At 31.2% G+C, this 24,131-nt stretch overlaps 1 protein-coding gene across 1 annotated transcript; it reads right to left on the bottom strand.

Moving 5' to 3' along the window:
* Nucleotides 1–2,250: 2,250 nt before the first annotated feature.
* LOC125069106 (transient receptor potential cation channel subfamily V member 5) lies at nucleotides 2,251–23,054 on the bottom strand. The gene is made up of 16 exons (XM_047678478.1): nucleotides 22,964–23,054; nucleotides 22,160–22,338; nucleotides 21,761–21,889; nucleotides 19,395–19,533; nucleotides 15,312–15,501; nucleotides 13,465–13,618; nucleotides 12,906–13,160; nucleotides 11,401–11,638; nucleotides 10,810–10,932; nucleotides 10,333–10,424; nucleotides 9,552–9,676; nucleotides 6,140–6,274; nucleotides 5,641–5,750; nucleotides 5,049–5,239; nucleotides 4,354–4,596; nucleotides 2,251–2,430 (listed from the first exon to the last, which is right to left on the bottom strand). Exons 1-16 carry the CDS (start codon nucleotides 23,052–23,054, stop codon nucleotides 2,251–2,253), a joined length of 2,574 nt encoding a protein of 857 aa, XP_047534434.1.
* Nucleotides 23,055–24,131: the final 1,077 nt, after the last annotated feature.

Raw genomic sequence — 24,131 nt, 5'->3', positions numbered from 1 at the left:
TACATAATGTGCCGGTAACAAGAAAAAGACTATAAGGTCGTGACATAGATGAACAACAAGACTTCCGAGTGTTTTGTTTTCGACCTTTGGAACTATAAAAAATAATAATAAAGTCCATCTTCTTGCTGTGCAATATTACAAACTTTTTTGTAACGTAGCTAATATAATAAAATATAGTGTCATAAAATCAGTCTATACTAAATATCACTCTACGAATCAAATAATATATTACTAAAATCTAATGCTAAACTACTAACAAGTTCAGCTGTGGGCCGTAATTAACAGCTTACGATGCTTCTGGAGAACGCTGCGTCTATAAAATTTAATATTAAAATTTTTGTAAAGCGAAACGATTCTTATTCCACTAGTTTGTTACATTAAAGTAAATGTCAAATCGTAAATACTTACTTTACAGATTAATTGGGACTGGAACCGAAACTTGAAACGTTTGAGATCCACGCGTTCTGCTCACTGAAATACATTTTCTTAGAATTATATTATAGATACGCAAATTACTTACTATCGCCCTCATAATTAGCTCGAAACGAATGTAATAGCAATTTATTTATTTTTTATTTTATGATGGCAAAGAGACGATGCGTAAGGCACTACATATAACGTCCCGCCAATTTCTATTATGAGATTTATAATGTGTCATAATTATTATTAATTACGGCTTATTTTCAAAGCTTCTAATTTGTTATAATTATTGTATGTTCCCTTTATGTGAATTACAAAATAAAAGAAATACCATATGAAAAAATAATTTATTCAATTCCTTAAAAAATATTACAGTCGTTTTTTTAGAATATTTTTAAAGTTCACTACTTAAACAGCTTGGTCGCTCAAAAGAGAGCAAAATTAAGGCTATTTATAAAGAATGTTATTTGTTAATTTTAATAAATTAAATAAATACTTTTAAAAGTTTCCACTATAAACACAAAATACATATAACTTGTTTCTTATATAAACAGGAAATTTGTTGTCCAAAACTGTCAAAAAAAATACCACACCAAAATAATATTTTAATTAACAATCCCTCTACGATAAACTCTACGATACCCAATTTAAAAATAATTATTATTTTACAAAATAAATAAAATTTCGATAGCATTTATAATTTTGTTATATTGACCGGGGATGCAATAGTCGTGTTATAGTATACTAAATGTAACCGAAACCATCGGATAACAGAAATAAAAATCTATCCGAAACCTGAAAGTGAAATATCCGATAAGTAATACCAAAAAATAACCTAGAAATAAAGTGAAATAGTCATCTTAATTTTTTTTATTTATAATTTTATAATATATAAATATTCCGAAATAATTTCATTTCCGTAACCGTATCTGAAACCGGTAAAATATTATTTATATGTCGGTATCCAAATCTGAAATAACATATCAATAAAATTTTAACAAACTTGTCTTAAATAATATTAATAGTAGTAATGTAATAATGACTTTGTGAAGTGTTGCGGTGTGGTGACAAGAGGTGGGGAATGAGTGAGGAGGGTTTTTTGACAGTTACTAAATCACATTTGGATTTTTGTTAGCGGAGGTTACAGTAACTTGCAAATGAGAATATTAAAATAATTAATTTTGCAATGCAATTTAAAGCACAAAAAAATGTGTTTTTTTACGACATCACTTCAGAAACCTCTAAAATTATCATCTCTACTATATTGTGCATGTATTATACACCTTCCTCTTAAATCAATTTTTATATTATAAAAAACCTCATCAAAATCCATTGTGTAATTTTAAAGATCTAAGCATACATAGGCACAGACAACGGTAAGCGACTTTGTTTTATACTATGTATTAATTCATAATACTAAAATTAAATGATTATACGTATACAAACGTTGTTGATTCGGTGATAAGCTGATCAATGATGTGTCTTCTTCTTGGAATGTCAAATAAATAATGACAGAAACAACTCAGACTCTAATAAAACAAAAGACAAATAGGCCGTACGAAACAAAAGCGCATACAAATTCTCGGCATTGTGAATAAGTTAATAACTGTCACTTTAATTAATTATTGATGTATTCACAATTTTTAATGTTTCGTGTGCTACTAGTGCCGTTTGTTTATAAACTGAGATAAACAATCGAACAAACGGAATCAGGTATTAACAAGACTCACAACAACTTCTATAGTTAAAAATATTTACTAGTATAACATTGGAATTATTTCTTATTTGAAAATAGTGTTACATATCAAGTCAATCGAATAAAACTTTATTCTACATTTTTTTAATTGCGACCTTCTGATTCTTTGTAGTGGGGTAATCTCTAACGGGCGGTGGTGGGAGTCTTCCCTTACCCCCTTTCATTTCCGCCTCCCGCTGCTTCCTCTTCGCCACAACACGTTCATGTGTCCGCTTCATTTCTAAGATTTCTTTCATTTCTTCTTTATCCTCGTCCTATAAATTACAGACAAGAACTTCTATCAATACTAAATATCTAACACGATTTAAAATATACATATATAGAATTCTTTAAATAGGATTGTCAAAATCACTGTATTGACAATCTTAATTTTGGCCTTGTTCACTTGAACTCATTATTTAATAAAAGCTACACACTGATGTCTGCTACTGTGGCTGTCGATTTGATCGATTTCGTCCTCGGTGGCCATTCTCATGGGAGATCAGCCATCTGCATCATAACATACTGCAAGAGTACACTCTTATTGGTCCGAATCAGGTTTTGAACATAGAACTACAAAGCCTACCTTAAAAGCTAGCAATTAGACTATCGCGACGGTCAATATAAAGTACGATGTTCCAAAGGAATGGACAGAGCTGTGTTATAAAAGTTACCAGTTAATGATACTACGAAAAACAAAAGTACCTACAACGCATAAAATTTAATGTATTGTTGTCATTTGTCACCAGCATCAAAGACGTGTGCAAAACTTCAGCCTGGTTTTTATATTAGCATCATTTTATTTAAAATTTGTTCAGAAAAAGACTGTCATCGTGGCCATGGCCTCAGCTAATTATTTATTTTGTTTTACATGTCGTAATGTGGTTTTCGAATGTCTAATTAGAAGTGCAATTAACTTTTTTATTCCTTATGTTTTATATGTTCGATTATTTTTCCTTTTGTTGGATGTTCTAAATAAATAAATGAGTGGAACTGGTTTAAAATTAACTGCAGAATTGAACAAAATAATTAAATGAAAGCTTTTTATTAAAGAGCTATTATTAACTTAAATACAAAATTTGTAAAGGACATATGTCATTCTGTGAGCTTTAATATATTATATTCATAAGCTCTCTAGTAATTCAAGATATGAAGGTATGTTTACGTTAACCGTTGGCTGGTTTAAAGCCAAGTATTGGTTTAATTGTGATTCTGTGCCAAATTCACATTGACAGTGTAAATTCTGGTTGTTAATCATTGCAATAGACTATTATGATTCCGATATCATTTTTAAATAATTTATATGAGATATATGTACATAATTCGTATCCGAGTAAAATATTTAAATAAGTTTTTAATCTTGATTCTCCTACCACAAAAGTTATTCCTACGAAAATAGTTGTTAGAATTTTTGTTTATTAATATATAATATTTATTAATAACGTATGGATAATATATAATAAGTAACTTATATATTAATAGCGTAAGATGATTTTTATCCCAGTGATTATGGGACGATAGCTGCACGTAGAAGATCTGTTATTGTCTTATTTTGAAGAACTCCAGCCGTAGATGTGCAGAAAATTAAAGAGGATTCTTGATTGCTAGTTACTAAATTATTACAATTTAATAATTAATTATTTTAAAGTGTGGAAAAAATGTTACTGGCGGGTTAGAGAGCGGTGCTATGGCTTTATAAGAAAAAAATTAAAAACGTAAACAAAATTATAGTAAATTATTTTCGAGAAACTCCGAAGATCAACGAATGAACAAAATTTTTACATTTTTTTTTTTTTTACGGAAATAGCAACATTATAATCACGAAAAAATGTCAAACATTATTTCTATATTTATTGTATTTGAAATATCTCGCCTTATTTGTTGTAAAAAATTACCATTGATATATTGCATTGCTCTTTGCAATGAGTAATTGTACGTCAACAGGCGTCAAAGTTGACCTTTACTCCACAAAAGATAAACTAAACGAAGTACCTATATTACTTAAGCGCTTCCAGAATATCATGAAAGCGCTTTAGTAATCAATCACTTTACAGCTTATTATTTGTAGCATCAATAGCATCAATTAGAGTCAATATTACGAATATCCTTTGTATCATTATTTATTTTCACAAACTTATATATATTAAAACCAACTAAAAGCATCACAGTGGTTTTCATCGCCGATGCAAACTTCTTACCTTCTGATTAATCCTCAGTACTAAAGCCCTCTTCCCGTTCGCCATTGGCTGACTGTATGCCAAAAGTTGCTTAAGCCTCTGCGCCGGTGGTACTCCACGCTCGACCACCAATACGATCCGAGCCCATTGTCTCTGCCATTCGTTGCGGGTCTCCGCTATCTTCTGATACGTATTACCCATCATGGCAATCAACATGTTCACGAGCAAAATTGCCACTATTATCATGTAGATTACGAACAGAAGCTGGAAAATTTACACACATCATAAGTATTTCGAAAAACATTCCAGAGAGAATAATAAATAGAAATTATTAAGTAAATGATTATTTTTATCAATTTAGTTATAAAACATAGTTTTCCTAGGCGTATTGCAAAAAACATAATCAACCCCTTAAACAAAATTAGCTTCCGGGTGCAACCAGTGTTTTAGTGATCAAAAAAAGGTTTATAAGACCTTCTGGGGAGCGTCACCAATGGTTCAAGAATCACTTCCTGCACCCAGGATTAAGAAGGACCTGATTAAATCATTTGTATTGCTTTGGTTTAACCAAAAGTGTAATATTACCTAAGCTCTAAGTGCCAAAACAAATATTTTAATTCTAAATTTAAATTATTGTTACAAAACTGAACTTGCAAATTAAAGACGTGTCTGTTACAACATCCAAGAATTAAACTATAACTCGTAGATATGAATACATTATTAACCTTTGCGGCAATTTCATGGTCCGTTCTATCAAAAGCACCATAATAGTCCGAGAAGGATGTGAGAGACATTAGGAACATCGCCATGATGCTCTCCATGGGCGAGGGCATGGGGTTTGATACCGAGTCGTCCACGCCCTCCGGCGTATTGGGGTTATCGAATGATAAGAATATCACGTAATATGCTAAAAAAAATACAACACTTGAACGGCGTCAAATTTGAAGGAAAATTGGCATTTTTTTCTCGTATAAAGCCATATTTCTATTAAGGACTGAAAAAGCTTAGTATTTTATTAATGTTTACAAAAATGATACTATAACCAGGGCTGGATTAACTATTTCGGATCCCCAAGGCAATGCCTATTTCGTAGCTCCTCTATACATTTTTCTAACTTCCTATAATATATATTTTCTAGGTAATTTTTCACTAATCTTGACGCCACAGCTCGACTGGTCCCCTAGTCGATGCGTGGACCCTAGGCATTTGCCTATATTGCCTAATAGATTATCCAGCGCTGATTATAAGTTTAATAAAATCAACAACTTAATGTCAATAGAAATATATCCTATAGACAATATAGATTACCTTGTGAAAATCCCATAACGAAGACAAGATATATGCAGACAAAGCGTAATAGGTCACCCATCACCATCCTATAGATCATGACTACGAACGGACCAACCGTTTTGAAGCCACTTTTTGAGGACAAATATTAAAAATAGAATTAATAAATATTTCTTTTTAACTCAAAAATTCTGTACTTCCTATTCCGAAATTGTCGCATAGAAGGAAATTATACGTTTTCTCAAGTGGGCTCTTTTGAATCGCTATTTTATATTAATGTAAAGTAGAAGAGATCTGTAACACGGTATTATTTTCCTCTAATCTCCTGCTGCTGATCAAATTCGAATTAACAAATAACTTCAATCTGAATTGTCATTGGTTGGTGATAATCGATAACGCTATAGGCGACCAATGAATTAAAATATAGCTTAGATTAAAGCCAAATCAATTAGTCTTATTTTGATCAGTGTTTCTGAAAGTGGAGACATTACAATTAAGTAATTTTAGTTATCAGACTAACCGACAGAAAAACAAGAAATAAGGAGCAGTCGTTAGCATAATTATAACAGCGAGATGATCCTCTTCCTCATCGGCGCACCACAGACGTAGTGTTGGTAGAAAAACCATTAGTAGACATGAAAATAGAAACATCACTCTGGAAAAGACAGATTTATAGATAGACTTAAATATAACCATAATTTACAACTACGACTAATTTAATGAGAATAATAAATGAGTTTAGTTTGGCTTGGACAAGTTAGAGTTTTATTTACAATTCAAGAGGTAGTTAAAACAATTGTAGTCAAGAAAAGTTTGATCTATGTGAATTTGTTTTCCACAACGATAAGTGCGTGTTATTTTTTATTAATCTAATTTATTACAAAACATGCTATCTAGATAGCTCGTGGCTTTCTGTACCCCTTCTACTATAAAGGGTTCTACTGTGTGTTTACTTCACGTATTAATATATAGAAGAATATTTGTTTAATATTTACTTATTCCTAGTTCCTACAACGTTATCAATACGTAAAAAAATATGTAAAGAAGGACAAACAAACAAACTCACTTTCAACTTTCGAATACTTGTTAAGATCACATATTACAGATAGTTCATAATTTCATATCCATATAATAAATTGTCAATTTAAAACTTTGAATAAACTTATGAAGTATGATCGAAGTTATAACGAACTATTGTCAGTCAGCGGGTTCGCCTTCATGCATTTTCCCGAGATAAAAGTATGTCATTCTGTGGCCCATAAACTACGAAAATATCTATGAATAAAAATCACAAACATCGATCACTTCGTTACTGCATGAAAGAAATAAAAACTTTCGAATTTGTAATATTGATAGGGATGCTAGTGTGTGAAACCTAATGAACGGGTCTTTCAAGGACTGACACTTCTTTTGTTTAAATATATTTGAAATGTGAGCTCTTCCTATATTTGTTGGTTTAGGTTTTAAATAAAGTTTTTAGTTTTAATGTTAAACACAAAAAGTTTCATCGAAATCCACTAAACCATAAATCCACTAATAGACAATTACAATTTCATAGTATTTAAGATTAATTCATTAAAATGTTAGGGACAAAATATGGCAACAATACTTAAGACTCTAAGCAGTCACTTTCTTACACACTAACATTAATCTGTATAACTAGAGTCAAGGGGTCTGGTGCGTGAACAGCGCTGAGGGTAATAACATTTCTCGTGAATGAATCTCTTGGGTAGTTACGTCGCATTTAGACATAAACTGTTCTTTAGAGGACTACGATAAGATACTTTCATTAAAGAGGTTTGTTTCAAATATAATAAAGCAACAATTTCTTAAGTAGATACAAAATGTGAATCGAGTTTGCTTTTTAGAATTGAATATTTCTGATAAGACTTTTAATATATAATTTTATTCCACTTTTTTCAATTTAAATTTAAGTTTATCCTTTGCTTTATGTTAAGCCAAGATAGACCATCGTAAGGAATGTATCATATTCGAAAAGCACATGAAATCCAGAAAAATAGAAGAATATGATTCGTCTTGTTCTTGATAGCTACAACACATCTACAAAATGCTTAGGAGGGGGAGACCTTTGCCCAACATAAGATTTTTGCTGTATATTTACTCAACTTGTTCGCTAGTCTTTTATAATGTGATAATAAGTTTCACATCAATCAGTAAATATGACACCAAAACGTATATATATTGCCATTCAAACCGCTATACGATACGGTGCAGAGACCGCTTTGTTTACAGATTACGATGAGTGGAACGCTACTAATTCCGCGCATCTCAAAAACTGGTATTTCAACAGTTACGACATCTAATCGTATCATAAGTTAAATTAATAAAAATGTCAATCAGTAAAAAAATGTTATTTAACATTATGTCATCATTAATTAACAATTCGTTAACCCCAAGGTGTAGAATCAGCGATAATGTGATTGGTACATTTATACTAGTAAGTAGGTAATATGTCAAGGGCTTACGTGTAATATATTTGATGTCTTAAAAGTTATGGATTAATTATAATACTAACGTAAGATATGTTTAAAATATTCACGATTGTGTAAAATTGACCCAAGACCTCAGCCTATACGGTTTTGAATGCTTTGAATAATATTATACTAACTGTTTTTAGCGTCTACGTCGCTGTCTACTCCGATTATATATATAACAAAATCACAACTCAACATATAACTTTTCAAAAAGATCTAGGAACAAAGGGACATATACACACTTTTTATCATGTATGTATTTGTTGTTAACTTTAATATGTTTAATAAAGAACCTACTGTACAAGATTTTTAGTGTGCGTCGATGTCCAAATTCAAAGCAATTAGCGAAATATACTTAAGAGGCAATGATAATGAACTTTTCTTCGATTTCAATTAATTTAGCAAATAACTGCTCCCATTTTAAATTTAAAAAAAAATGATTTTATATGTAACATTAAGATTGAAAGAGAGAAAGTTTATTTAAAATAAAAACCATGCAGATGAACAGTATTGAAATAAAAAATAAAAATATTACCTTATCGCCTTATTTACGATGAAAAAGAAAACAGTTTGGTAATTGATGTCCTTAGTGGAAAATGGTCACTTTTGCCAAAAAAAAATATGCAATTATAATCCCGCTTAACAATGGGTATGAAAATTGTTGTGACCAATCAAACTAGAGGGAATTATAAAGTATTCAAAATAACTATTCTTTTTTCGAAAATATATATTAATTTTATCATAAATATGAGTCCTACGGGTTAAAATCAAAACTTTGGTGAGTCATTTCATCCCATTCCATTCCACTAGGAATGCGGCTAAGCATTCCTAAACTTTGGCGCCCCGTGTTTCAAAGGTATGCTGTCTGAATTCCAAGTTTAATCTTCGCTGTGATATTATTCACGTCAATTTTATGTTGCTATATTCAAAAACAAGAATAATTCCCTTAGCAAGAGGTAAAATATCTATAAAGGCTAAGGATTTTTTTAAATCAAATATGTAAACAGAGTAGCAAATGGGCCACCACATGGTAAGTGGGCCCCAACGCCCAAAGGCATTGGTACTGTGAGAGTGTAGTGGTGTTGTACTCAACCTTCAAACCGGAACCCAACATTACTAGATATAGTGATTTGGCGTATGTGATGAATGGATGATACCTACCCAGGCTTGAACGTAGGATTGAAATTTAATCAATTGTGTTTTCTATGTTAACATGATTCAGGTATTAATATTACAAAGTTGAAAAGTTTGTTTGTTTAGCGCGCTAATCTCAGAATGATGTATTTTTTCCTTAGGTAACATATATTGAATAAGGTATATATCGTTAAACTACGACCTACATAGGCGAAACAATAACGTTAATGCGAGTGGTACGGTCTCTTCGGAACCATCTTGTCTGTATCAAATTTTAATTTAACATTTTATTTATGATCTTACCTTGAAGGAACAGTACTCAAATTCTCGATAAACATTTTTATTCCCAAAAACCTCGCTTCTCGTAATGCTGCTGCTATATATGCTAGAGCACCAACCCACAGCATTAGCTCCGCACTTATACGCAACTACAAAAAAAAAACAGTTTTACTGGTGGTCTGGTTTTTGAGTACCTCGATCACACTAGTACGTAACTATAACAAATAAATTAACAGTTTTTACGGTGGTCTGGGTTTTGAATACCTCTATCACACTAGTCATCTACTGTAATAGCACGAATATCTATCTTCTATCTAGAAATATAAAGCTTACTAGCTGCTGGTGAGCTCTTTTAAGTTAAGATAGTAAATTAAGGTCAATTAACAAATATTTTATTTACTTCAATACTATTTTACGGTAGACGTTTTCTGTAATTTAGGATATACTAGAACCTTCTCCGAAACGCGCAGCATTTTCTACTGTTACATGTATTTGTTTTAGTATTTTTTCGGATAGGCAATACAAAAACAAACTCTCTTCATTTATTAATATAGAATTACTAATAATAGATATTGTCTATGTTATTTCTAAATTGAATTATGTCATATATGTCAAGGGCTCACTTTTTTATCAGGAGAAAGAAATAATAAGAATTACAGAAAACAATAGTACAAAAGGCGAGCTTATTGTTAAAGAGCTATCTCTCCCATACAAGCAGCACAAATTGTCGCATATTCGCATTATATATGATCAAAGTAACAATGTAGGAAATAGTTCATTAGTGCAACTTCAGAAGTGTACTTACTTTCGCATGCCAAGTATCAAAATTCATTAATCTACACTCTTCAGTTAAATCCTCCCACCAGCCTTCCATGTCATTCTCTCTCGGTGCTGTAGCTTGTAAATAAAATATTTAGTCATAATTTTTGAGGCCAAGATGACTGATGAACATTCCGAGTTCATACTCGAGCAAGTAAATACCACTAAGTTTTCTCGACATTAAAACATATGTAAAAGAAACTCATTTTGGGATTATTTGGAAACAATTTGATATTTTTCACAATGCTGTGTCATTGCTGTTCAATTTTTAGTTTGCTGTTCATGATCCATCAAAATTTGGGGGGCTACATGAGATATAAGACCCTGTGTCGATTTTTAAATACCAGAATTTAATACGTTACGACATACACGGGCGAATCATTATCCAATAAATTAAGATTATTAATTTATATTATGACACTAATAACATACAAAATTTTCTTATATTATGATTCTTCCTTACGTTTCTCCTTATCTTTTGGATGACTTTTGAATCGGGCGCATTGAACGCCTGGCTTCGACCCATTGAAGACTTCGATAGCCCCTGGATCAAATTCTATACCAGTCTGCGGTAAAGTACAGTTTTCTGAAATGTTGAAATTAAATTAACAATAAATACCTAAGACTTGTTATAGTGATAAATATATTTTATGTTTCATACTCGAATAATTATTTATATGTATGTTCCCACATATTGTTTAATTGTTTGTTTATCTAATTCATACGATACCTAAGCTAAGAATGGGGTGTTCTTTAGGCGTTGAGCCAAATAAATAATTCATTTAAATGAGAGCTTTTAACTCATATTCCAGCTCATTACAACTTTATATTATTTCAAGGAAGCTCTTCCAACAGGTAAGTGTCTACTTAAAAATATGTATATTTTGATATGTACTCATCCAGATTCACAATCTACAGTGTAACTAATTGATAATAATTGTTATCCAAAGGAAATTATTAAGGTGGATATAAATAGATAATTTTCCTAGATCAAACTAATAACAAAATTACGTGCCGTTATCGTTTGTTACAAATTATAATCAAGGCAACTTACCGACATCAGAAACTAACTCCGTATCGTTCACTGGTCCCGTAGTTGTATTTACAGCAGTCGCATTTAGGGCTCTATCGGGCGGTCCCGGTCGTAACGTGAAACAAACGAGGGAAATAACGAAGTAGAAGGAAAATAAAATGAATTGACGATAGAAGCGAAACTTGACGAACGTATTCCATTTTGTCTTCAACAGGTCTATTAACATACCCTCCAATAGTTCTAAATGCTCGTCCTTTTCCTGTGAAATACAAACAAATCATTAATATAATTATATTTGTAAAATTAATAGCTAAAGATGAATAGTTTTTCTACAAATTTAATTTCAACTTGTATGATTATATTGAAAAAGAACTAGATTTCGTAATTAACAAAAATATAACTAGGATCTGTTAAAAACACACTTTTATTTGGTGTCCATTTTAAACAAATTATGTTATTAGTGTTCTAGATTGTATTGCCACTAATACCAAAAGTGGGTGCGTGATTTCAGCTAAATTGGATAAGTGGACTTTTTTTAAATTTAATCCGTTAGACTTACATATTACAATGAGTAACATGATTAACATAGGGACCATTCAGTTATTACGTAAAACGATTTAGAGGGGGGAGGGGGGCTCGACCATGTCTTATGTTTTCTTACTAGGGAGTGGGAAGGAGTCTCGATAGTTCTTAAGTAAGACCAAAAAATGCGCAAAGTTAATTAATTTAAAAAAATTCTTTGAAACATAAACATTAAAATAGACCAAACGTGTATTCATTTTTTCCTTTAGATTCTTACGTAATAAATTTTAAACAGGGGGGGTGTCGGCCTTTTCTTATTTTTTCTTATAATGGGGAGGGGTCAAAAACAAGCGAAAATAGTCTTACGTAATAAATGAATAGCCCCATACTTGTAGGCATATGAGTGTATAAGACTGAACGACGCCTCTTTTCTAAGTTCTTAAAATATTTAAAATATATACATATATATTACACGAGTTTATATTCAATGCTAATTATAATATGACAGCGGAATGGAAAGTAATTTTTAAAGTGCAGTATTTGTGTATACAATAAACTATTCATCAAGAGCCTCCGTGGTTGGAAAATATAAAATAAACTGGTATCAATATTGGACAAAGGCTTCAAATCCATTGGGTACTTGAACGACATACGACTTTTGGCAATACTAATGAGAATAATTATGGCGCTAACCACTGATAAAGTATTACTAATGTATTCTAGGGAATATACCCATAATTCCTATAGGAATATGATGAAATTAGTCTAATTAAATGTTTAAATTAATGTTAGTTTTTATTCGTATTCTAAGTACTCAAGCATCGTTTATTCTATTGGGTTGTAACATATTGCCTGAAGGATTCGCCTTTTAACGTAAAATAGATAGCGCAAAAGTCGTTTGAGACATATACTTACAAATAAATTCATACTATGATAATTTTGCAAGAATTATGTTAAAATAAATAATACCAAGAAAAATATGAAAACAAGAAAATAATACTCACCCCAAATACAACTAAATTCAATGCTGAATCTTTACTGATTAATCCCGTTTCCGTATCAATAGTATCGACTTGTCCCAAAGGATACGCAGCGCAAGTCGTAGCACCGATTTGCCAATAGATTTCTCTTTCGATGTTCAATATATGGAAAAAGAGTTCCACGCGCGCCAGCTTTGCGGTTAATGTTAGAGGGGTCAGGTTTTGGACGTTGCGTATGTTTAGAGACGCTCCGACTTCGTAAGCCATGTCAAATGTACTCTGATACGTAACGTGTAATGTACATTTAGGTTCTTATATAATAACTACATTTTATTCATTTCATTGTGATTCTTTCTGCAGGATACTTTTTTGATTTATCAAGTATAAAGTAAGATAATAAAATTAAAAAAAAATATTTAAATGCGTTTGCCCGAACATGCACGGCTCTTCAGATATTTATGTAACCTTCAAAACTAAAATAATTCTATTAAATTTCGTGAAAGTACAAATAGCCACACTTAACTGAAATATTTTTAAACAATATAACACGTTTGTAATAAATATAATATAATAAAGTACTTACTATTTTATCATAAATGATCAGCATGTGAAGAACTGTGTTGCCGTTTGTATCCTGCTTATCTGGATTCGCTCCTCGTGCTAAGATTAGACGATAGCATTCCTCCTGACCGAGACAGGCTGCGAAACTTAATGGGTATTCGCCCCAATACACGTACCTAATAAACGGCCGTGAGAACATTCTGTATTGAATATAACGAAGCTAAATATGTACATGTAAAATTAAAATCCAAGCCAATTTGACTTCACCAACTAAAAACTTGATATTTATAATTAAGCTGTAGAAAATCCTTATGACGTTTAAAAAAATATTAAATATTTATAAAGCATAAGATGCTAACAAATACAGTTTTTTTTATCATTATCAAAATTGATATAAATTATTCTTTTAGGAGACAAACATGTATTGTTTCGAAATTGATTCGGAAGGTTCTGTCGCCAGTTCTTCTCATGACTTTTCAAAACCAGTAGACTTTTTAACAATTAATAAGTATAAATAATGCTTTAATATTGAAAAAAATACTTTGACTTTAGATACTTTTTTTATTTATTTTAATAAAATTCCAGTTACAAAACATCGTGTACAGTAAGTAGTTATAAACTTAAATTGCGTGTTATTCATATAATAGAAATCCATACGATGTAATCCTGAAACTGTAAGCTCTTAATCAGAAAAGCCGAATCACAAATTCAATTTCATGAAGTGATTTAAATCGAATCGCATGTAATTCAGTACTCAAATAAAGTCTGATTATTTTTGATTGCAAAATTCATTTATTTAATGAATGTAAAATGAACTTTAAAAAAAAATACAAATGTTATTATCGATCCCGTGATGACCTAAGAGTCGGAGTGGGTACCACTAGGCGTTCTACGCATTGGTGACCCTCATACAACATCAGCAAAATTATCGAACAAACTTTTTCAAAATACCTAATACTACCTAAATATGTAATTAGTTACTTTTTTGTATGTTTCATTTTCAGTTTGGTTTTATTTGAAAACCATAACAATAAGGACTCAAGCTTCGAACCTCCAGATTAATCTATGTGTTCAAGTTGATAAGATTACACTGAGCTCAATAGGGTACTCGTGAATAAACGGCTTGTTCAATTTAACTAAAATACCATTGATTTCGGGTCACTAATTATTGCGAATACCGCTGAGAATTCTATGCCTATCAAAGTTTGATAAATAAGTTTGATATAAGGGGTAGGGTTGATTATTTCGGTGTAATGGTAAATAAATTATGCCAATATTTCAATGATATAAATTACTGATCATATTGTGATTATAATTTGTCTAATTCTATACAAGCTAAGTAATTTTGGTCAAATAAAATAGAATTGCAAGATGGATTTCTTAAATGGAGTGAACTGCTAACCAAGAAATTTTAGTTGTCATATTTCTCATTATTAGTACATTAATCTGAACCACCACATTCTATAGTGGATATCTTATATGGTTGAATCTTGGCTATTACAAGTCCTTTTTCTAATTCTTAAGTAGAATCAATAAACGATGGATTTATATAAATTTTGTCACTAACAGCCCGAAGTTTGTACAATACTTCTCTTCATCGGAAAGCACCAAAACTGTAGTTCTGTGTCTGATTTCTTTCCGTTTGTAAAGGATTGTCATCCCATTGGGCTACTGTGACTGTGCATGCTTGAGCACTATATATCCTGCATTTTTTGCTGTTGGATTTTTACAATTGGCAAAAATATGGTTAATGTATAATGGAGAGGTATAATGGCTTCTTGTCGATAGATTTACTAATGTTCATCAGTTTGTGCTATAGATAATATTATAATTATGTTTTGGCTTGCTAACTAGGCTTACAAAACTTACCCATCATAATTAGTTTCTGGTTGTACATTAACCCATTCATGATCAAATGAGTCCGTTCTAGATGCTTTCTGGTCTTCAGGACACATGAAATTACCAAAACAACGTTCATGGTAGTCCGCTCCAGCGTCTAACAGGAACTTGACCATAGTTGGATCCTCATTTACAATGGTCATGTGGAGGACACTTTCACCTGAAAATTTTACATCTCATCGTCACATAAGAGTGTCTTTATTCTTCTTCAAAAGTTTTATTCTATAGTTCGGGGGGCAGTGTTAAAATGTCTAACGTTTCGTGTCCCTTGTTTATAATTGCAATTAATTTATGTCGAGGCAATAAAATGAAGAAGTCGGCTATTCCTAGTCCCGCTTATTAATCATATTAGTCATCATAAACTATCCAGTTAAAAATATTAACTTGCATGAAATAATAATAATTTACAGACATACTCTGTAATTAAAATTGTGGAAAAGAGTAACTACTGCCAGTAGTTACTCTTTTCCACAATTTCTTGCCAGTTTCTTGCCAGTTCTTCTCTGTAGAATCTACTTGCCGAACCGGTGTTAGCTTCAAAAGACGATTCAAAAGAGCTTTTATGAGCCTACTTGAATAAAGAATATTTAGATTTTGAGTATGTGAATAATTTGTTATTAATTATATCGCTAATGCTGTTACCGTGAAACGAGTTATTAATATATCTAAAGTATCTAATCATTAAATAGAGTAGAGAACGGTGATCATACGGCGTTGAATAATAAATCACCGTCAGTCCATATTACTAAAGTTATCCGGTACTTTAGTGAATTAATTAGAGTAAAAGCATTAATTTGATAAAGTAACCGATATATTTATAATATTATTAATATTTTCTAGGTCAAATATAAAAAGTATATCCCGCACCAATAAAGTAATTTCCTATTAAATGTATTGCTAGGCAAGGCTTCGGAGAAGGTTTGGTGCTAATTTCTACCACGCTGCTTATTAAAAGTTGCAGGTGTTAAGTTAATAAACAAATTACACACGTCAAATGTCAGCGGACGTTGCGTGGATTTGAACAGTATCTAATAATGACGCATAATAATGACGTAATAATGTTACGAATATTTATTTTTTTATGTATATTATTTGGCTATGATTAAACCTTAAGAATTACATTCAAATATAACTTAAACTCAAAAGTAATTTCCTTTCTGTTGTACGTCACTCATTAGTATTAAATGAGTACAATTTAATAAATGTGAATTATCGTAACTGAATTATGGATGGATTTTTTTTTTCTTTATTATTTTCAGGAAAACACGAGTAAGTCAAATAATCCTCGTATTAAATATTTACTTGTTTTGTTATCTTACTCTGCCAAGAGGCTGTCAAGAGTTATGGACTGAGTCGGCCTGAGAATTTATGTTTTAAAACTTTCATAATTACATAAATCTATGGAAGACTATTACGTAATTTTATTACTCCTAGTTTGAGTATAAGCCTTAAGATAATCTTTTCTGACGGAATTCTATAAAATACGAACTCAGTCTCGCTGATAAATATCTAACATATTGTGAATAAAAGATATATGTTTATATTATTCAAAAAAAAGTTATTGATTGGTTTATTTTATTCGATTAATAAAAAAGCAGGCCTTAGTCATTCAAATATGGCATTTCGTTAACGGTGTTATTCAAATTCACGTGTATATTACCGAAAGTTGTGTAATAAGTTTATGCTAATGTCTTCTATATTTAGTGAAATATACCTCCGTTGGTGGCTTAGAACTTAAAGATATAATTTTAATATGATTTGGACCAATTTTATTGTACAGATGCCCATCACTATGACTAACCCTCTGGTCGATTTCCAACTGCGCAGGATATATCATATGAGTGCACAAGTGTGTACGTGTAAAACATAGATACACGACAATTTTAACGTCCCGGGACACGGGACAGCCTACAAACAAAGTCCCGGGAATTCTCAGGACTTCGAGACTTTTAAGATTTGTTTTGTTTTCTTTTATAGTAGAATTTTAATGTAGTTATTTTTTGGTGGAAACTTATTAAAAAAGGCTATTTTTTTATAAAACTCAACATTTATTAAACAGAAAATTAATTCTTATCAACTTTAACGTTAATAATATCCGTCTTAACAATTGCTTTGTTTTATTTCTTTTAATCACACACAGATTCACTTTTAAGCAGCTTAAATCTTATAGCTATAATAAAAAAAAAAAAAAAAAAATTCTCTATTTAAGTAAGCTCATAAAATCGCTTGTAAATCGTCATATTACATAGTTAAATTAAATTTAAAGCTACCAACGATAGAACGACCTTTACTATTATCTAGTTTCTTATATTTCTTATATTTATAATTCTAGAATCTAATCATAATCACGACATTGCTAATTCTTATAATCATAGATTAATTTCATAAAATTAGTCATAAATTAGTCTTTTAAATAATCAACTAGCACATTAAATCGGTTTTTTTTATGTTTAAATAATATAGACTCTTGATTTCTCACTCTCATAATCCATTGAGAGAAAGAGAGATCAGATATTCCGTTAAGAAAAGAGCGTACTCTTTCCTGAAAGGCCGGCAACGCACCTGCAAGCCCCCCGGTGTTGCAGATGTCCATGGGCGGTGGTAGTCACTTTCCATCAGGTGAGCCTCTTGTTCGTTTGCCACCTATGCCATAAAAAAAAAAAAGGCTCAGACCGACTTCCTATGCGTTCTTTCCGAGGTAAGCGACAAACTGCCAACTTACTAACTCAAAGCTGCTATGGAGAATAATTGACACATTTAGTAGCACGACCCGGAAATCTGAACTGCGGATTCGCGGTGTTTGACTAATGAGGTTAAATATATTTTTTATCAAGTTTAACTTTTTTACTTTTTATTACATACTGAGTTAGTGTCGCCATAAGCGATTGGACCTGCCCAGCTGTTATTGCTAATATATGTACATATATTATAATATTGCTAATATTATCGCACTAAATAATACTGAATTGCAAATTCTTAAGTATCTATAAAACTAATGATCTAAAAAATTACTATGTTTTCGATAGAACTGAAAATTTACATAATTATCATTAAGTGGTGAGCAATCTTTCCATCAAAAGTACTAGGATACCATAACATGTAAGGTACGTCTTACATGTTATGGTATCCTAGTGCGCAATAACATACTATTATATCAAATGCAACCGCTAGCCTGAAAATTTTAAGAGTATTTTTTATATTTTAATATCGCCAAAACTACTGTTATAAACAACAAAGTTTTTAAATTGAAAAAAGCAAACTAGAGCTAGTAATTAATTAAACAAGAGTTTGGCCACGGCGAACAAACTTCATATTTGATAAGAAGAAACTTAATTTCATAACTATCAAAGTAAATTACTATTAATCATAAATAGAGACAAAGCAATAAATTCTATGCGAAGCATAACTTCGCTTTATGCCTTTAGAAAGAAATATTTTATACAATTAAATTACGTCAATTGTTTTACACACTAAGCATCAATCAGTTATTATAATTATTTTACATCAAATACCACCTCAATATTATGTAATACTAATTTAGTATATGATACCGAATTTAATTTTGTTAGTTTTAGTTTCATTAATTAAAGTTGGTGAGGTATTTTGGTGTAACTTTTGTATACTTAAACACTACGAACTAAGCTCGTGTAAACCCGTCTTATTCCAAGGTGCAGGGGAAGCAAAAAAACCCGTGTGCTGGAGCTTTTTGGATACAGAGGTGATCGCCAGAACACTGCTTGAGCCCGGACGCTTGTTGAGCTTACGAGAAGTATTTCTTTTTGAATATTTTCTATAATATTTAATGTACGATATTTTGAACTTGTGCTTATGTAAGCTGATGTTGAGTATGAGGTTGAGTAATTTGCATTAATGCGTTAATAAAATCGCAATAATCGTAAAAGTCTATAAAATAACGATATATTTTTATCAATGTCAATCCAATGGTCACCAGTTAGAAAGTGGTTCCTACTTCCTATAAACATTGTTGGCTGTGTAAGGAATATTAGCTTAGCCTTATACCGTCAACCACGCCGACTAGAAACCGTAACTTACCGTAATATTCGTCGCTCATGTATATATCATTGATCAACTTCGGATAAAAACGCAATAATCTCTTCGCCAAATCCGCTAAAAGAGAAGTTGCGTTTAAAAGACACAGATGGAGTATTGTCTCTCCGACTGCTCCCCGCTCCTGCAAAGTTCAATTACAATAAAAAAATAATAGCCTGTTAACATCCCGCTGCTGGGCAAAGGCTTCCTCTCTCTTTTGATGAGCACGTTTAGAGCTTACTCCACCGCGCTGCTCCAATACAGGTTAGTGAAAATACGTGAGAGATTCTCATCCATCACGTGCAAGTTTCCTCGCGATTTTCCTTCACCACCGAGCACAAGATAAATTATAAATGGAAATTATGTAAATTAATACAGTTGTGCTTGCCCCGAGCTTGAAATCATCGTTTAAGGTACATCTTGTAACCAATGGGCCAACACAGTTCAATTATAACAATTTCAATTTGAATTCTAAATAAAAGTACAATTATGTTGCATATTATTAATTTTAATATTCTCTTGCACTTTTTTATAAGTAATCTTTTGCCACCATCATATATAAATAAAAAAAAAATATTATTAGATAGGCACATCTAAGTAGGGTAAATAAGAAATCGGCATATAAGAACGTGAAGAAGAAGTGCCGCCATTTTTTACCACCACGCTGACATGGAAATTTTTACAAACTTTTATTTAGATTCCGTTTCCAATTGTAAAAGAAAAATAATTAATATGTAATTATGCTACATGATCTTAAAAGGTCCATGACAATAAAAAAAAAGTGGATATATAAAAACGCAAAGATTTAATACAAGGTGTAAAGTTTTAGAGCTTAATAAAAATGTCTTAGTGGTATGAACCTACTTACGATAAACTTACGGGATTATTGTGATATAGACCAATGTGGTTAAATATCATTAAAGGTCGCATTGTATTGTACCTATAAAATGATATTTTTCTTATCAGGTTTGAATTATTATTTTTTTAATTTTTAGTTCTTTTAATTAATAAGACCATAATAAAGATTGTTTTTAAAAAGTTCTTTTTTTCTTTACATTTATTATTTATTATTTGTATATAATTAAAATGCTTCGTCTAATTAAAACCTATGTCAAAAATTAGATAATCATTAAAAGATAATCCAAAGTATCATCTGCGTTAAGCTTGGATTGTACATGATATACGATGAATAAGTGTATCTCATTCAGTGAATACCAGCACACTTGGTCCGATTGCTTGTAACATTATTGGCTAATTCTTTGCTATTAAGCATTATAAACATTAAAATTGTTTTCAATAACGTTTGCGTTCAATTTTATTCACGTTTTATTGATAAGATTCTAATGTCCCCTAACATTGATCAAAGTCAAAAAGTTTAGTGTAGGTATAACATTGCTGATATAACAGTATCAGCAAGCAAGATGCAGGGTCGGATTTAGGGGTTCCACAAAAAACTTTCTAAAAAAAAGCTAATACCGACGAAATAATATTTTTTATGAAATATGTATAGGTAACGTAAAATACAAGTACGGTACGATACAAAAAGAAGGAAATAATAACGGTCGTCTGTAAATATATTATTGAAAAACCTGACTGAGAAAATCAAATTGTGCAAATTAGTTTGGTCAATTTAAATGTCTATGGACAGTAGTGAACAATTACCATCAGGTAACCTTTTTGATTATTATAATATTCCGGCTGAGTCTCAGCACTACGAGCCTGGACGCTGTTGAGGCCAGTAAACACCATTAAGAAAAACGATTCGAGATAAGTACTATCAAAGCCTGACCATTAAATACATCAAACATAATATTGTTACATTTACATTTTAGAAGATGTTTATGCAACAATTTTTATAATATAAACAATACTCGCCACCGTCACGAATATGCAGCAAAAATGTGTTTATTTTCTTAACGAACTAAATGTTATTATTTATTTTTCGTGGTAAATTGATCGGTTTTCCTAATTATAGAATATTATAAGAGCAATCAATTTCAATGTTTCACATTTGCCGAGTCCCGTGACGGCCACGTTTTTCATGCAAATTACAATCTAAAATATAATAAATCGTAAATGAGTAAGAGAATGACGATCCTGATCCAATAAACGGTATCTGAGAACTATGTCTAATGATGATGAAGATCCCAATAGATTTAAATTCTAAAATAAAAATACAAGTCCTTATATACTAGTCATGATTGAGTCCCCATATATTAATGAATCGAGTAATTTGAAAACGTACGAATTTTTGGGAAAAAAATTGGGGCTTGAGCTTAATTTGTGTTTATTTATTAGTTATCTTGTGGTAGGTACATAAAAAATTGACATTTCATATTATTAAAACGTACTTGTGGTTTAAGTTTTACCTTTAGATCCCAGCACAGTTCTCTATAACCTGATGGATTAGCGTCATATTCTTCTTGAGTAACCACTGGCCAGTCTTTCTCAACATCGAACTCTTCGTCTGGATTCTCCATACCACGTAATGGGGGTAGCTTAAGTAAAATAAAGCCAAGCTTTTTACCATATAATTATGACTTACATAAACTTTATTTGAAAATAAGGTAAAGTATAAATTCAGCAAATTGCTGACAATAAAAATATTCAAACCGTACTTATACTTCTACAGCAGATTTAAGTCCTCGTAATATTTGAAAAATAAAAATAAACACTTAAAAAATATATATTTTTATATAAACCTCTTTTGTGATTAATTTCAAATTACAACCCACAACTGTACATGAATATATTATATTAAATCATACCAATTTATGTCGCGGTCGTTCCTTATTCCTCAACAAGACGATATGCGATATTGGTATGTAACGGCCTTTTCCTTTATTGTAGAGAAATGGTTCTACTTTTGTTTTAATCGCATGATCTATTTCCGCATACTGCTTGTTCTGTACAGCTCTTTTCATCATATCAACCAACAGTCCTCCCCCTGATAAGCACAAATATATTTTTATTTACTAATAAAAGTATTTTATAGGTATATTTCATAATCAAATAGGTGGTTTCAACTCCCAAGGTCAAAATATTATTGTTATGGTCCACCGACCACCCTACAACTATTTCTGAAAACCGCACCAAAAATCTGTTGTGGTTTAGAAGAAGAAAGCTGAAACAAATACAGAAAAATCTCTGTCATCTCGCTTCCACGCCTGCTTATACTATTTAAATATAAGATGCCAGTTTCAGATCGACTTTATTCGTGTTATAGGTAAACCTAAATAAGCTAACGAAAAAAAAAAATCAACTTAAATTTAAAAATAATTTGTTGTATAACAAACACAACTTAGCATACACAAACACGCTCGAAGCAGCAGTTGCATTTTTGTATTGAATTAGTTTAATAACCATAATTGCAATTATATATATTATTGCTTATATTAATTGCAATTAGTAATAGTATAATACTGATATTGTTCAAAAATCAGAAGTGGGTCAGATTTGAGTTCGATATCTTATAAACCCATAAAATATATATTAGAGAGAAATTACACAAGAGTTTTATAAAACAATAAAAGCCACATTTAATATACATATCTACATATGTAATAACTTACCTTTAATATCAATAAGTTTATAAATTTTCTGTTCAGATGTTCCGGCCTGCTTTTTTACACCACTTGTAACATTGCTTTCAGTATTCCCCATTTTCAAACAAATTTACACTTAACTTCGAATAGAACTCAAAATAATCTATATTATATTAGGTAAAAGTAAGTCGTTATTCATAATATTGCGATACATATGTAGGAACTGCATGTACTTTACAATTTCAACCTTGGCGAGATCGACAAAGCGAATTGGTTACTATAACAATAGCGGCCTACATGAATAAACGATCAAACTTCATTTTCTTCTTCGAGGCCAAATTTGCTAAGTATATATATTTAGACTATACATATATGTTATAATAAATTGGTTGGAATATATGAACCATTAAAAACCAAAGGACTAGTAGTTAGAACCAACCTAACTTTCCCATGTCCACATCAAATAAACTATTAATAGAACTGTAAGTACAATGTGAATTACTTAGAATATTTTCCAATAGGATCTTTAATAAAACAAATAAGACACATGAATGGCTTTAATTAATTGTTAAATGAATTATTTAATTGAAGATCGTAAGATGAGATAAAATATTTCGACGAAACTTAAAACAGATGCACTGAAGAATAAGCCCACCATACCGCCCACTGTAACTGGAACAAAGAGATCCATATTGTTATACATATTTGAATAGTAGAATTAAAAAAATAAAAAATAAAGCTTTTCAAATACCTACCTTGAATTTCCGTAAATATGAATTACAAACTTACCTACTAAATCCAAATCTGTGCGTAGCAGATTTTTCTGATACCGCATCATGGGCAACGAAGCCATTCGTATTTTCACCAGTGTACCACGCTTTCTGTTTTCTACCCATCTCCTATAACATATTAGTACTGATATACGTGGCTAGAACATCTGGATCTTAACCAAAAATTGCGGGTTCGTACGGGTACCAATTCATTGGCTTAAATGCATGCTCTACGTTGAAAGAAAACATGAGCATCTACATATGATCTATCACAAGTGTCACCTAAACGCATTGGAGGAGTTTCGGGGAATAAGCTCCAAACGTACCCCTTAAAAGGAAAAAAGGCCCTTGACCAGCAGTGGGACATTTACTAACTATTATTTTCTACATCTCTTTTTTATCTCTTTACTAAACTCATACCGTAT

Source organism: Vanessa atalanta, chromosome 2, assembly GCF_905147765.1.
Source record: "Vanessa atalanta chromosome 2, ilVanAtal1.2, whole genome shotgun sequence".
Taxonomy (NCBI): Eukaryota; Metazoa; Arthropoda; class Insecta; order Lepidoptera; family Nymphalidae; genus Vanessa; species Vanessa atalanta.
This window is presented reverse-complemented; position numbering and strand designations above follow the sequence as displayed.